The 15,093-nt window shown below is 37.0% G+C and overlaps 1 protein-coding gene across 1 annotated transcript; it reads right to left on the bottom strand.

Annotated features, from left to right (window-relative positions):
• Window positions 1-1,167: 1,167 nt before the first annotated feature.
• LOC140006922 (uncharacterized) lies at window positions 1,168-2,471 on the bottom strand. Its single transcript, XM_072049597.1, has 3 exons — window positions 1,938-2,471; window positions 1,801-1,847; window positions 1,168-1,699 (listed from the first exon to the last, which is right to left on the bottom strand). Exons 1-3 carry the CDS (start codon window positions 2,469-2,471, stop codon window positions 1,168-1,170), a joined length of 1,113 nt encoding a protein of 370 aa, XP_071905698.1.
• Between the last annotated feature and the right edge of the window lie 12,622 nt (window positions 2,472-15,093).

A 15,093-nucleotide genomic window follows, 5' to 3' on the forward strand; every position in this document is an offset into this window, starting at 1 on the left:
CTATTTTGAGACTAATGTATAAGTCTCCAATTTTCCAAGCTTTTTGTATCCTCAATTCAATTATTTACTCCAATCGCGTATTCACTATTCTCACTTTACGAGCTTTCAAAAATTAAATTTTGAAACAAGTCACTTTAAAAATATAATTAAACTATAAACTCATGTAATTAGGTCTAAATAGACTACAAAATAATATTCGGAGTAAATGGGCAATTAAATATTTAAATAAGCTTGAAATGGAATTTAAAATAATAAATTTTGCGAGTCCTCACATGAGTCGAGTTTTAACTCCTCAAATCTCTAATTAACTTTTCTTAATCTATTATTGATCATTCTTACTTCTCCAAAATTAATATACTCTCGATTCAAATATAGCCTCAAAAAACGTGTAATCGTTGTTCCAAACTAAACGAGTTTTCAAAAAGTAAATTTTCTAACAAAACGCTTTAAAAACATAAGAGATGTGTTTTTCCATATAAATGGATTTTAAGCAGTCGAATTAAATAATTCGGAGAAAATGAGTGAATAACTATTTAAATAAACCAGTAATATATTACGAAAATAAGAAAATTTTCGGATCCTCATAAACTTCATCGTTAGTTTGTTGAGTTTGTTGTTGCAAATTTTGAGAAGACTGGTCTGGTTGGTGATTCGTATGAGACTGTCAGCAGATATGTGTAAGTACATGACTGATGGAGAGTAATGAAAAATTAACAGATTTAATGCACTTACTGCTGTCCTCCATTTTTCTGCTGGTTGCTGCCTCTGCTGACTACTAGGTTGAGCCTCGGATGACCTGTTAGAACCTTGTTGAGTTTCTTCATTGGGAGGCTTCTCGCACATAGCTATGTTATGGCCAACCTCACCACATTTTCTACAATGAATGACAATCCTCCTCCTCAACCTTCTACCATGATCTCTCCCCTCAATCACATCCCTTCTCCTAGCCTTTTTAGGCCTACCAGATTGAGTAACTGATGTTGGCGGATCCAACACAGGCATGGTGGATGGGGGCCAATGATCCTCGCAACTAATTGGTTGCAAAACATTCTCATAAATCTTGAAGAGGAGGCCTCTGCTATAAGAACGATCCAGATAATTGTAAGGATCCTCTTCTCGCATCAAGATAGCAGCAATTGCATGACAACATAGAATTCCACTAACCTCTCATAATCTACAAGTACAATAATTTTTTTGCATATCTGCTGCAAATTGGGCCCCTCTTGGACCCTTGACTTGATACCCATGCAGTGCATTCCAAATGGGCATCCACTGACTTGAATGTTTGACCCTAGTCTCAACAATTTCATTAATTAAAGGTCCAATGGAGCCCTTGTTTTTCCCTATTGCAGCTCGTCTTCTTTGGATCTTGTTCATAAGATATTCCCTTATCAGTTCCAACATTGTGATGATAGGTTGGTCCCTTGCATCCTTAATATGAGCATTGAAGGACTCGCATAAGTTGTTCACTATCATATCACTCTTGACGTGAGTTGGAAAGTATGTCTTGCACCAATGCCGAGGATGAGGGGCTTTCTTGACCCATTCATATGCAGCCTTATCAATAGTTTGAAGTTCATCCATAGCTTTGTTGTACATTTCCACTGTTGTGCAACATGCTATATTCCACGACCTGTCTTTAAGAGCCAAACCAAGATGTTTTTTCTTGAAATTATGGTACATATGTTGGACACAGTACCTGTCCTCACAATGTCATTTAAGTTGTTATTAAACAGTTGAAAATTATAATGCAAAAAAAGCTTGATAAAAATGTATATGTTTGAAAGGATAACAAAATACCTGTGCTCACATCCAGGCAGAACTTCAGTAAGTGCCCTGTCTAGCCCCTAAAATGGAATCATGATAGGTTGTTAGCTTCTACCGAGCATTGAAAGGAATTTTGACTTTGAAAGTTTCATATATTGTTAATATCATACCTTTTGCTGATCTAATATAAAGGTATAGTAGCACTGATTTTCGATTATCAAATCCTCACTTAGATATTTGAGAAACCAAGCCCACTGCTCAGTTGCTTCTCTCTCCACAACTGCCCAAGCAATGCGCCACCATCCATTATTTGGGTCTGCAGCAATGGCAGTTAGTAATTGTCCTCTATAAATCCCCTTTAGATGGCAACCATCCAGGCCTATTATTGGCCTACAGCCATCCTTGAATCCCTTCTTCAGTGGTCCTAAATAGCAGTACAACCTCATGAATTTAGGATTACCCCCTGATCCTCTAAATGGAGTAAACATTATCTTCATTGTACTCCCTTCATGCGTCTTCTTTATTTCAGCACAATACTCCCAAATTTTCTTGTATTGTGCTTCAGTCGGCCCCTGTATCATTATGAGAGCCATTTTCCTCGCATTAGAAGCCACCCATTTAGAAATTTGAGTTTGGTACTCCTCATACACCGTTTGCCTAATCTCTCGAGTTGGCATGCGAGTGTTTGATCTAATTCTCTCCATATATCTATTTGACAACCAATTGGCCTTCAAATTTTTATTTTTCCAAGCATGATTGCAGTTTTCATGCTTGTCATACATTGTCTTCACCACTAAATCTGTTGTGCCAAGTGCCTTTTCAACTGAGGCAAACACATACTATGGACATGGATCTTTACACTTGGCTCTCACCCTCTTTGGTTCATTCTTCTTTGTGTACACTGGCTTTCCCATCTTAATTCCATATTCTTGGATAGCAGTTTTGAATTGGGCTCTTGACTCAAATTTCAAACCTAACTCGAACCTTGTATCAATTCTAAATTTTTCCCAAGAAAAATCTTTATACCTACCTGCATACTACTCAGTTTCTTGATCTTGCTCTGACGAATCAGCATCACTACATAGATGATCTGGGATTGTATCTTCTGCCAACGCATCTATTTCAAGTCCAGAATCTTGGGTTTGCTGCCGCTGTTGTGTTTTTCTTCTTCGCCTTACTTGAATTTTTTTCAACTATGCTTGCTGATGTTGTAGGGACTCTTGTATTTCAGCCTGTTCAATAGTAGGCTGCTGAGTTGAAACTCATCCCTGCTGTGAAGGTCCTTCAGCTTGCACCTCTTCTAATGTGCTTCTACATTGGGTTGGTTCCAATGTCAAATCATCAAGAAGAGCCTCATCTCTACTGTCGCGCCCTATTTTTAAAAAAAAAACAAAATTTAAGTATTTAAGTGTTTGAAAAATGAATTTTTGATTTGAAAAATGAGTTTTTTATTTTAGAGAATAAACAAAAGAAAAAGGGCCTAAAATGGGATTTAAAAAGTGCGACGGTTTTGGTCCAAAATAATAGTCTGAAAAGGGTTTTTAGGAAAAATAGGAGTCGCCATTTGGTATTGAGTTAAGGCGTACCAAGTCACCCAAAATTTGTTTTTTAATAAAAAATAAACAAAACCCTTTTCAGACGACTCCAGGTCTTCTAAAAACAAGAGAAAAGAGTTCGGGAGTGACGTTTGAAGAAAGGGAAGGCAAATATTTGATCTAAGGCACCCTTTCAACCCAACCAAACCTAGTTGCGTGATTTAGTCGAAAATTTTCTTAATCTAACCTATGAAACTTATCACATTTGGATGTTTCTACATGGATGCAAATCTAGACCTAATGGATATCGAGAGGGTCGAAATATCTCTTTAAAGTTTAATTGGTGCAAATCATATTAATTGTGATGCCCAAAAATGATTCTTAGAAGATGTCACGAATATGCAAAAATGAGACTCGAAGAAAAGAAAAATTATAATATATAAATATACGTGACCTAAAGAGAGGAATGCAACATAATAGGTACGGGGGACTAAGATTCGTGACTTTAATTTTCCTTTTTATAGAGGAGATATGAGTGTGCTAAGACTAAAAAAATCATACTCGTACATTTATCATATTTGAAAGGTGACTCTCCTAATCTAGTCAAGCAAATGAGCTAATATATTTCTAATTTCCTAAATGAGATGCAAATCTAAATGTCATGTTTCACGCACATAGGGATAATGGAGATAATAGATAGAGGAAATATCATATAAGATGAGAAAAAGATCCTAAAAATGAAAAACATGTATGAAATGCGATGAATGTCACGCAAAAAGAGTGAATATAGCACGACGGCCTAAAGGGTCTAACATTGGATTAGTCCATTTCTACAAGTCTTCACTAGCGTTGGACTGGTGAGAAATCGGGGGAGAAAAGCCACAACTAGCGTTGGACTAGTATGGTGACGTCACACATTTATTATAAACAAATAAATCATATAAAACATATTAAAGTAAATAAACACATAATGCACATAGAACACATAACACATAAGCATAATTTCTAGATGCAAAACCCTAATGAAAACGAATAAACACGTAAACACACAAGCATGCAAGCACACAAGCATATAAATGCAAATAAAAACCTAATTATTACATTCGGAGCCCTAATTACAATATAAGGGGGGAATTTAAAATATAGTAACCTAACTATTGCATTTATCTAACTAAATACATTTTAGCAAAAATTAAAACTTATCTATTACATAAGCTAGCTAAATACATGTCTTGAGCACCTATCTATTACAACTTGGCATTTATTGCCTCTCAAATAATCATCAAAATTAAATAAAACAAATGAAACTTAAAATGAATAAGAATGACTAATTAAAAGAAAAAACACTCAAAACATAGAATTACACATAAAACACATTGGAGCACATAAAAGAGTTTAAAATAATAAAAGAGGTTACATCCCTTAAAGTGGTGATTAAATGGGGTGAAATTTGCCCTACTTATACTCCAAAAGTAACAAAATAATCAAGGCATCAATTTAATTATAAAGAAATGGAAATAATCATGCAATCTACCAATTAAAGCACTTGAATGAAGTATAATTAATAATTAAAGAAGGAAAGCAACTTGTATTTAAGAAATCAAAACTACTAGGGACTTCCTTGCAAAAATTAAGAAAGTTTTTATGGTCAAATTATAATTATTATAAAAATTAGGGGTCAAAATTAAAGAAAAATGAAGTTTAGGGACCAAAATACAATTAAAATAGGGACTTAATTGAAAGAAATCAAAAGTTTTTAGAGCCATAGTATAGTTACTCAAAAGTCCAGGGGTTAAAGCGCAAATTTCAGCATCAGATCACTTGAGAAGAAGGCCATTGGGCCATTTCTTTTAATTTCTTTGGGCCAAAGCTTCCTAAGCCCAAAGTCCAAGAAAAACAAGCAGGCCTCTTTTTCCAATCAAGCTGAACCCAAAAAAAGTATGGGTTTTAGCATTCAAGCTCAAGTCAAAACCCATCTAAAACAAACCAAAACCCTTTTACTAAACCCAACCAAACCAACCTTAAAGCCAAAACTTAAATTTTCCTACAAAACCCAACAAGATAAAATCAGCTAAAAATATTAAACCCTAATTACGCCCTAGAGTTTAGAATTATTCTGCCCAAAAACCTACTTAACACATGAAAAGAGGATTAAAACTTAGAAGGGGCAAAATTGATTGATAGCAGAAGTTTTTGGGCCATAGTAGAATTATGCAAAAGTTAGGGTCAAAATGAAAATTTTAGAAGTTATCATGCATCTTCTACGAAGCAACTTCCAAACCACGGCCTTTTTTTTTTAGGGAATAAACCAAGTCAAAACCATTCCCAACCTTGTAACATAATTACCAAAAATATCAACTAAACTACCCAACTTTGGTAGAAAAGAAAAAAGTTATGGGACATGAACATGCAAAGACAGGAAAGAACAAGGCAACGCGAGAATGGAAAAAAAAGGACAAACATGCATGACCAAGAGAAAAAAATAGCTCCAATCAGATTTATTTGTACATCTTATCCTCTTCTATTGCATCAAAACACTGAGTAAACCATATTCATCCAACCCCAGACAAAGTTATCCATTGAGGTGCAAAGTCATTCCAAGCAGTAATAACCCAAAAGGCATAGATTTCATGGATTCTGCTTCGTGCATGAATTAGAAGGAATAAGAAGTGGAGTTATGATTACCTGAGGATGAATCTTGAACGAGGTTGAAGCAAAAGGAACAAGCAGACGATGATTCCTATGGGATTTTTTTGCAAACTTGCAGGTGTATCAATCAAACGGAGTTGCGGTTTTGGGGAGCAAATTCGAAGCCTTTCCCAATGTTTTCTATGAAAAGTTTCTTAAAAAACCTCCTTTCCCAAACTCCCTAGTTTGCGAAGAAATTGAAATCTTCTCAAAATAAGCTATATTGAGAGAGCAATTTTGGTCACAGCACGGCTGAAAAGTCAGCCTTGGTCGGAAATAATTTTTTTGCAGAAAAATTTTCTTTTTCTCTCTGTTTTTTCTTCGTTTGCTGTTTTTCTTTCTCTTTCTTTCTTGCTCCGCCACCCTTCCTGTTCTCTTTCGTTTATGAGCCTTTTATAGGCACAAAACACCACTTCAAAACCTAAGATTAATGGTGCAGATTTGCTGCACTTTCTTGGCAAACTTTGAGCCATTAGATGGCTCTTAATATTTCCAACTAAGATGAGTTGGCATTGTACTGAAGGGCTTAAAGGGAAAGAAAAATGCGAGAAAATGGGTGGAAATGGGATCCAAATTACCGCTGCAAAATCTTGTACTGTTTCTGCTTCTTCTTCTTTGTACGAAGATTGCGCGCGCGTGGGCTCCATTTTTTTTCTTTTGATTTGATTTGATTTTGTTGATTTTTTTTTTGATTTTATTTTTGCTTTGTCTTTTCTTTCCTTTTTATTTTTTTCGATTTTTCTAAAAATGATTTTCCTCACGAAATAGAAACAAAACAAAATAAATTAAAATTAACTAAAAGGAACAAAAATAGGAAAAATAAAAATGGTAAAATTTTGGTGTCTACATCTACAATATTCTACATCACCACTGAATCTATCACAGTCATTTTCTGATCCAGAATCAATATCATCTCTTCCATGTCCTTCATCTTCAATAGGCTATTGACAGCTCCTTTCTTCTTGTTGTGTATTTGTTTCTCCAACATGCTACTGGTTATTACATGCTTGTGCATCACCACTTTGTCCTCCAATTGAGGAACCTACATGCTGCTGCTTATTATTAGACGCTTGTGCATCACAACTTTGTCCTCCACTTAAGGATCCTACATGTTGCTGCTCATGATTAGATGCTTATGCATCACCACTTTGTTCTCCACTTAAACCATCTACATCGAACTTCTGATCTTTAAAAGCCCGTGCATCACTACAATCTACATTATGCTGCTGGTTCTTGGCTGTTCTTCTACCAGCACTTTGTCCTCTAGTTGAATCCCTAATGAACAGCATCCTCTTAGGAACTAGATGAAAAAAGATTCCCCTACTATACTACCCTCCTCATCCAACGATGTTATCAAAACACCACTCTTCTTCTGCTGTGCTGGTTGAACCACTATGGGAGACTTGCAACTATTAATTTTTTCAGCTGTTAGATGGTTACAATAGACTTCCATTACCTTGTACTTATAAGTCCAAGCACAAAATTTGTTAACATCATCATCGGTGCACAACTCTCTGTAAGGATCGAAGACAACCTAAGAGGGGGATGAATTAGGTGTTTAAAAAATTAGCCAAGATATGAGTCACTTTATGAGAACTTGCCCTCTTTTTCTAAAGGACCACACAATGAAGCAATAGATGAAAAAGCACAAGTGCTTGGGAGTAGAAGAGATAGACAATTTATATTCCAAGACAGTAAATAAAAGGATAGAATAGCAAACCAAGTTTCAAACTCCACTTGAGTTTGAAGACCACTTTATATAGCAAGCTTCTTCAAGTTGATCAACTTACAACCAATCTCTTGTGTACAAAGGAAGGATCACTTCCTCCTCGCCCCATGCCGCACTTGGTCAAACAAGGAAGTTTTACTATCACTCGGATAACCCTCACAAATTTACATTATTGAAGAAATAGAAACACACTTGAAAAACTTATCGAAAGTTACACAACTAAGAGTACAAATCTTCTTTAAAGATTATTCTCACACTTGAATCACTCAAGATCTGATGTAGTCTCAATGTGCAAAGTTATTTTTAAGTGGTTGGCTTTGTTCTATTTATAAGAGATCAAAAAATTCTTCAATTAATGCTACCAACGGACAGAAGGTAGCTGAAGAGTCAACTAGCCGTTGGTGGTGTCGGACATCCGGTAGGCTAGTTTTCTGCGTCCGAACGCAGGTAAAGAGTTCAAGAAGTTTCCTTAAAATGTTTAGGACGTCCGGTACCTTTAGAATATGCGTCCGAAGGTATGATGCAAAACTGGGAATTCTCCTTCAATTCGTTCAGACGTTCGGTGCCTCCAATATTTTGTGTCCGAAGTGTCGCAACGTTTGTCGGACGTCCAGTACTCAGGTGTTGTACGTCCGATCGGGGTCAATGAGCTTAGAGGACTTGGCTTATCATTTTCGGACGTCCAAGAGTGGGTTCTTCATGCGTCCGAAGTTACTCAATGGTTGTCGGACGGCCGATGCAGTCTTTATGTGCGTCCAACAGCTATTTCAGCAAATGTTAGCCTTTGAACCTGTTCTGCTCCAATTCTGAAAAGATCTAATCAAAGAATATTAGTAACATCAATTTGTTTTGTAATCATCAAAAGTTACGGATTGAGATAAACAATTTCCCCCTTTTTGATGATGACAAAACAATGGATGGAGTAAAAAGGTTTTAGGTACAGCTCCCCTAACTTAATGCATTCAAGGAGTATTCACAACTTTCCTTCAGAATAATGTTCACTCCCCCTTAAAATGACTCCCCTTCACATATAGATTACATGTCATATCCATATCTCCCCCTTTTTGTCATCATTGAATCAACCAGTAAAATTATCCATATTACCAACAATGTGGTCATTCATTGGCTCATCAAACTGAATTTAGCAACACAGCAGAACAACAATATCATTCATCCAGAATCAAAACCAAAACATTATCAACCAGAAACTAATATTTGCAGATAAATTGAAATAAGCAACATTCAACATAAAGGATAACTAAATAGTTTTACAGACCAATAGAGGAGTAAAATCCTTAAGACAGAGCACACCAAATATTTTTAAGTGCAAAAGATGCAAAAACCTACTATGAACTATTATTCTAATCATGAAGTGCAGTAGCCTAGTAGTGCCTATATGGTGATTTTAGAGGATCCAGACCTTCTTCTAGCCAGGAGAAACTGGGTAGGGTCTTCTTCCTCGATGTCCTCATCCTCATCATCATCATCCTCTTCAGTCTCTTCTTCAGTTGCCGGAGCTTTTCCCTTGTCCTGTGGTTGAGAACTGGAGGCACGGTACTCTGGGGTAGTCTCAGTGGTTGGCTCAGTTCTAGGCTCCTTTCGGTGTACATTTTCATTTTCTGGAGGAATGGGAGGTGTCGCGCCCCACTTTTTGATGTGGTGTGAAAGTAGTGTATGTGATCGTGTGTGAAAATGAAAATAAAAGGCCGTGGGACTTGATAATGCGACGATTTGGCCAATCAAAGTTCAAAAAGGGATTTTAATGGAAAATGGAGTCGCCACTTGGTATAGAGTTAGGGTGTACCAAGTCACCCAAAAAGTGATTTTTGAAAAGCAAAGTAAACAAACCCCTTTTTAAGAACTTTTAGGTCTACATAACCAAAGAAAGGGATCGGGGGTCACATTTGATAAGGGAGAAGGCAAAGGCAAAGCCTAAGGCACTCCCTTACCCTAGCAAAAGCTAGTTGCGTGACTTAGCCCTTCTTTTCCTAATTTCTTCTACCCAAAGTATGTTTCGCATGTTGGATATGACTAATGGATATGAAAAAGAAATGCAATCCTAAATCTAAAATGTCTCTTACGAGGCTTTTTGGTCCCAACCACATGAGTTGTGGTGGCCAATAGAAAAAGTCCTCATAGAGGTCGCGAATGATGCAAATGAAGACTCAAATACGAGTGCAAGTGTGAAAATGCATGAAAACGTGCATGTGTGCGAATGTAAGACAAGTGCATGTGTGCAAATTGGGAAAATGAAGGTGCTTGTGTGCAAGCGGATGAAAATATGGAACAATAGTAGTAAATGCATATAAGTGTAATTGGGTGCAATTTGTGAGATAGAAAATAAATGAGTGATAGGGGAAGTGTGTGAACATGGCAAGTGGATTACGAAAAATATAAGTAGTGAGAGAATGTGGATAAAGAAAGTGAGAAAGTGATATGATAAGAATGAGAGTGCATGATCCTAGAGGAATGCATCAAGTCGGGTACGGGAATGACTCCTAATTGCACGACTTTAATTTTCCCTTTGATTAGAAGGAAGAACTAGCGTGCTAAGGCTATTTTGTAGCCACACTCGCTCGTTTCCCTTATCGAAAGGGGGCTCTCAAGCAAATGTACCCTATAACTAGCATGAGGATGCAAAAGCCTAAAATGAAGGGGAAAGGGTTGGAGGGGCATGCCAAATGCTAGAAAAAACTAAGAAAAATGCATGAAATGTAGTGGACATGCAAGTACGAACTAGCGAGGGAGCGGCCTATTGGGTCTAGCATTGGACTAGCCCTTTCTATGAATTCCTACTAGCGTTGGACTAGTGGAAAAACGGGACAATGAGCCACAACTAGCGTTGGACTAGTGTGGTGACGTGCATTCATCCATTACATTCATCTATGATTATAGAAAGCAAGTAGACATGCCAATCACCTATAAACACATAGCACATAACACTTAGCATGCTCGACTAGATGCAAAAGCCTAATAAAGCAAATTAACACGTAGCAACAAAAGCAAGCAATCAATCTAATGAGCCTATCACATTTGCTAACTAAATCAAAAGGGGAAGGGAAAAATGGACAAAATGCTCTCCAAGCCCTATCTATTACAAGCCAAGAGGTGTACACATACCCCATAAAAAACTTAATAAAAGCAAAAGCAAATGAAATAAATGAAAGGAATTAAAGAAAGGCAAGGAAAACAAAGTAGACATGCAATTCTCACTTAGCACATTGGGTCACGTAGGAGAGACAAAAAGGATAAAAGAAGTTGTACCTCCCTTGAAATGGAGCCCTAATGGGGTAAGTTACTTATTTACCCTCCAAAATAAAAGAAAAGGTCAAGGCATCATTTTAATTGAGAAAATTAAAGAAAGTATGCAAACACAAGCTCACTTGGTCAGAAAGCCCTTAAAATCATGAATTAAAAGCAATTTAAACAAAGCAAGGTGGCTAATTGAATCAAACAAGCAATGAAGTTGCAAAAATTAAAATTACCAAGGATCAAATTGATGAAATTATTCAATTGATTGGGCCCTAGTGGAACAAAGGGAGACTTGGGAGGCCAAAGCGTAATTTTTCAGAAATATTTTTTCATTCAAATCCATGCAAAAGTGGCGTGAAAGCGTTTTACAACAAACATTTCTGCTGAAAACTTCCTGCAACTCGGCACTCCATAAAATCCAGCTTTCAAATGCCATCAAATCCAAACAAAACTCCCACACAATCCTCTCACTTTGCAACACGAAAACTTGTAGATTTAAACACCAAAACTCGGACAAAAGAACATGCAAAATCTGGACAGTTCAAGCAGCAAAAAAACTTCAGGCATCTGAAACTTTCCTCTACCGTTTTCTGCTGCGAAATTGCAGCTAGGGAGCAAACCAGAGAAATTGCAACTATCATTAACACCAGATTTAAATGGACAAAAAAAATGATGAAACCAACTTGTGAGCTATTGCGGGAATAAAAACATGAAACTAATGCAGCTTCAAGCAAAATAACGTGAGAAAACTTCTGCAACTACTTCATATACTCTAGCAACCAAGAAAGAAAAACCGCTGCCTTCTTTCCTCAAACCTAGATTTCTTGAGTACAACTTTGATTAGATGTCTCCAAATCAACATCATAGATTCAGACTAAGCAACCAATGTCATAGCCACCACCATTCAAACAAGCAGAAAACTTAGCAAGATCTAGTGCAAGAAAAATCTGGATACACGCAAAACTGGTTCGACAAAGCTGGTTGCTTATTTTCAACAAATATTCTAGCATGATTCAAAAGTTTTAGACTACACAGGCAAACTCCATTCACTCATCCAATTTTCTCTCATCAAGTAGGTAATGGAATCCATTTGGTGGGCTGCTACGGGAAAGAAAAACAACAAAACAAGAGCATGAAATGCAGCTTCCTTTCATTCAACCAAAGATTCCAAGCTCTTACCTTAACAGAATCCAATGATAAAACACTTCATGGGCTGGATTAAGGCAATAAAAAATGACCCAAAGCACAGAGCAACAGGAGAGACCCCAGATTTCATGAACAAATTTGAGCAAGACTCCATTTTTCTTGAAAAATTCTGACCGGACACTTCCAGACCAAAGAACAAACAAAAACAAAACAATCTGATTGCACCTTTTGCTGCAGCTTTTCCTGATGCTACCAAGTTTTAACAAATCTCATGCATCAATTGTTAACGCCAAATCCTAAACAAGCGAACAGCCTCAAACCCTTATTAATCTTCCTAAACCCAAATTGTAAAGACAAACAAAGTACTAGGAATGGACTTCCAACCCACGGATCATAAGCATTCCACTTACGGAGGAAAGAAAAGCATGAAAGTTGACAGCTTTTTGGATTCATAAGTTTTCAATCACACACATTCAAAATACACATCATAACCCACTTATAATCACAAGACCTGGCCTTTTTACTCAAGAAGAAAAAGAATCACTTACAGTGTACGAGCTTTTCTTGATGAAGGTCCGCAACTGTTGATGGCGTGAGGGTTAGCAGTCCAGTGGCTCTCTTTTCCTCAGCCGTAGCTTTCTTCCTTTGCCTGTAACCCTTTTATCCTTTTCTCCAGCTTTCGGTTTTTCCTCCTCAGCCGCAAGTCTGACTTTATCTCGTCCCTTTTGCCGTCGCTTCCAGTTTTCTTGATCTCGCTCACCAAAACCTCTCTCGGCCGTCACGTTCTCTCTCCCTCAGGTTTATAGCTTTCCAAAAAAACTTAGAACCTCAGCTCTCGTTTTGTTTTCAGTTTTCTCCTTAGCTGTCTCTTTCTCTTGGCCTTTCCAGATTTTTCCAGCCGTCAAACTCTCTGTTTTCTATCTCTCAAAGTGGTTCTCCCCTCCTCTTGCTCTCGGTTCCCCCCTTTTTTCAGAAACCCCCGCAGCCTCTTTTTTTTCAGCCGTCCACTCAAAACCTCTCTATCTCTCCCCTTTGCGGCTGCTGTTTTCTTCCCTTTTATATGAACTCCCCAATCTCCTAAACCCTCACACCCAATAGTGAGGATGAAAGGCCTGCTCTACCTTAAAATCCAGCCCTCCAATGGGGCATACGTGACTGTCCTTTGCAAGCTGCGAAAATACACAGCTTGCATGCTGCGGGAATATTTTTTTTTTTTAAAGTAATTTAACAAAATAGTAATAAAATTAAATGAAAACCAACAATTTAATTAACATCGGATAAAAATGAATAAACTAGAAATAATAAATAGCAAAAATTGCAATTTTTCATTTTTCCTTTTTTTATTTTCATCATTTTTCATTTTTCATCATTTTTCTCTTTTTCCTTCTTTTTTCAAGAAAACATTGAATTTGAATAAAAACAACTAATTAAAATACAATAAGAGACACGAGACAGGAATCAACCAAAATAAATCTAAAATTGAACAAATAAATCCAAAATTAAACTAATTTTAAAAAATAAAATTCGAAACCAAAAATTTGGTGTCTACAGGAGGTACAAGCAGATTCCTTTTGACAACGAAGGTAACTTGTTGTTCAGAAGTCATGATCATCATCAAGCCATCTTCAAAAAGCAGGATATGTTGTTTGAAGTCATCAAGCAGAGAGATGACCTCAAGATTGGATGAAGTATACATAGAGGCTGACCTTCTAGGATGAATGGTGAAGGGTGTCACATACATAGACTGGTCTCGAGGAATCCTAGGGGTTACAGGAGTTTCATGTAGATTTTTTCTCCTAAACTCAGAGACAGTTTCTTTGTAAAACCAATGACCCTCAAAAAATTTCAAATTTTTCCTTTCAAAGTAAGCCTTTGAAAACACAGTTGATGCACTTTCTTTTGGAGATTTGCCAGTAAAGAAAATTTCAAAATGAGTAAAAATAGGAGTCAGAAATTTTTCATAGGATAATTTCCTACGGTTGTCAGTACTGATTTTGAGCAAAAATTTGCACATGACAAAACCAAAATCAATTCGAATGTTTTCAAGAAAACAGTAGAACATATAAAGTTTCATTTTGTTTGCATCAGTTCTGTGACCATCAGTGGGCACCAACAGATTTGAAATTACGGTGAAAATGATCAGGTTTTGAGGACTAAGATCTTCCAATCTTGCCTCAGCAGAAGTATTAAAGTGAGACTGAATATAGGTCATCAATTTTGCAACATGAAAGTGATGGTATACAAAGGAAAATTCTTCGTAAGAAAAGAAATTTACAATTTTGCCTTTAAAATCATCTTCAATTTTGGTTTCTAAAACAGAGTTGACAATTTCAGGATTCAGCTCTATGTTAACAGAATTGACACGTGAAATGAGATCAGTATGTGATTTACCCTTTTTAAGGTTTGCAAAAAATTGATGAAACGTGTCAGGATAGTAGGTGTTTGGAATGGTTAAAAGATGGGTCTATTTTTGGAATTCAAAAAGGTTGAGAACAGATTCAAGGTCAAGCTTACGGAATTTGTAGGGAATGATGGTCCTTTGAGTGATGAAGCCTTTCTGCGAGATCCATTCAAACCTCTCCCTAGCTTCATCATCGATGAACTTGGGCAGGGGAGTTGGTTCAATAGCAGTTTGGGTCTCTGGTTGTTCATTTTCTGGATGCTTTCTTTTTCCACTGCGCTGAGTAGTTGGTGCAGTACCCTGGACACCAGACATTGTCCTTGGTGACTTCCTGGTAGATGGTTCATCAGTCTGCTGTTCCTCAGCATTTTTCTCTGCAAACTGCTGATCCCTCTGGGAAACAGCAGTTTGCCTTCCTTTGGGTTGAGCAATGCTCTTCTTTTTGGCAGTCCTTTTTCTTTGCTTGGGTGATTTTGTGGTGGTTACATCTACATTGATAAGCTGCTCCAGTTCCTCTTCATTGCCACTTACTGGATGCCCTTCAGATTGATGCTCCTTCATCTGCTCATCGGATG

This window comes from Coffea arabica, chromosome 5e (genome assembly GCF_036785885.1).
Source record: "Coffea arabica cultivar ET-39 chromosome 5e, Coffea Arabica ET-39 HiFi, whole genome shotgun sequence".
Lineage (NCBI taxonomy): Eukaryota > Viridiplantae > Streptophyta > Magnoliopsida > Gentianales > Rubiaceae > Coffea > Coffea arabica.

Excerpts from the sequence above, each read along its gene's own strand:
- LOC140006922 (XM_072049597.1), bottom strand. The coding sequence starts at position 2,471 with ATGGAGAGAATTAGATCAAACACTCGCATGCCAACTCGAGAGATTAGG. Across the intron at positions 1,848-1,937 it reads TTATATTAGATCAGCAAAAG|GGGCTAGACAGGGCACTTAC; the intron begins GTATGATATTAA and ends ATTCCATTTTAG. Across the intron at positions 1,700-1,800 it reads CTGCCTGGATGTGAGCACAG|GTACTGTGTCCAACATATGT; the intron begins GTATTTTGTTAT and ends TTGTGAGGACAG.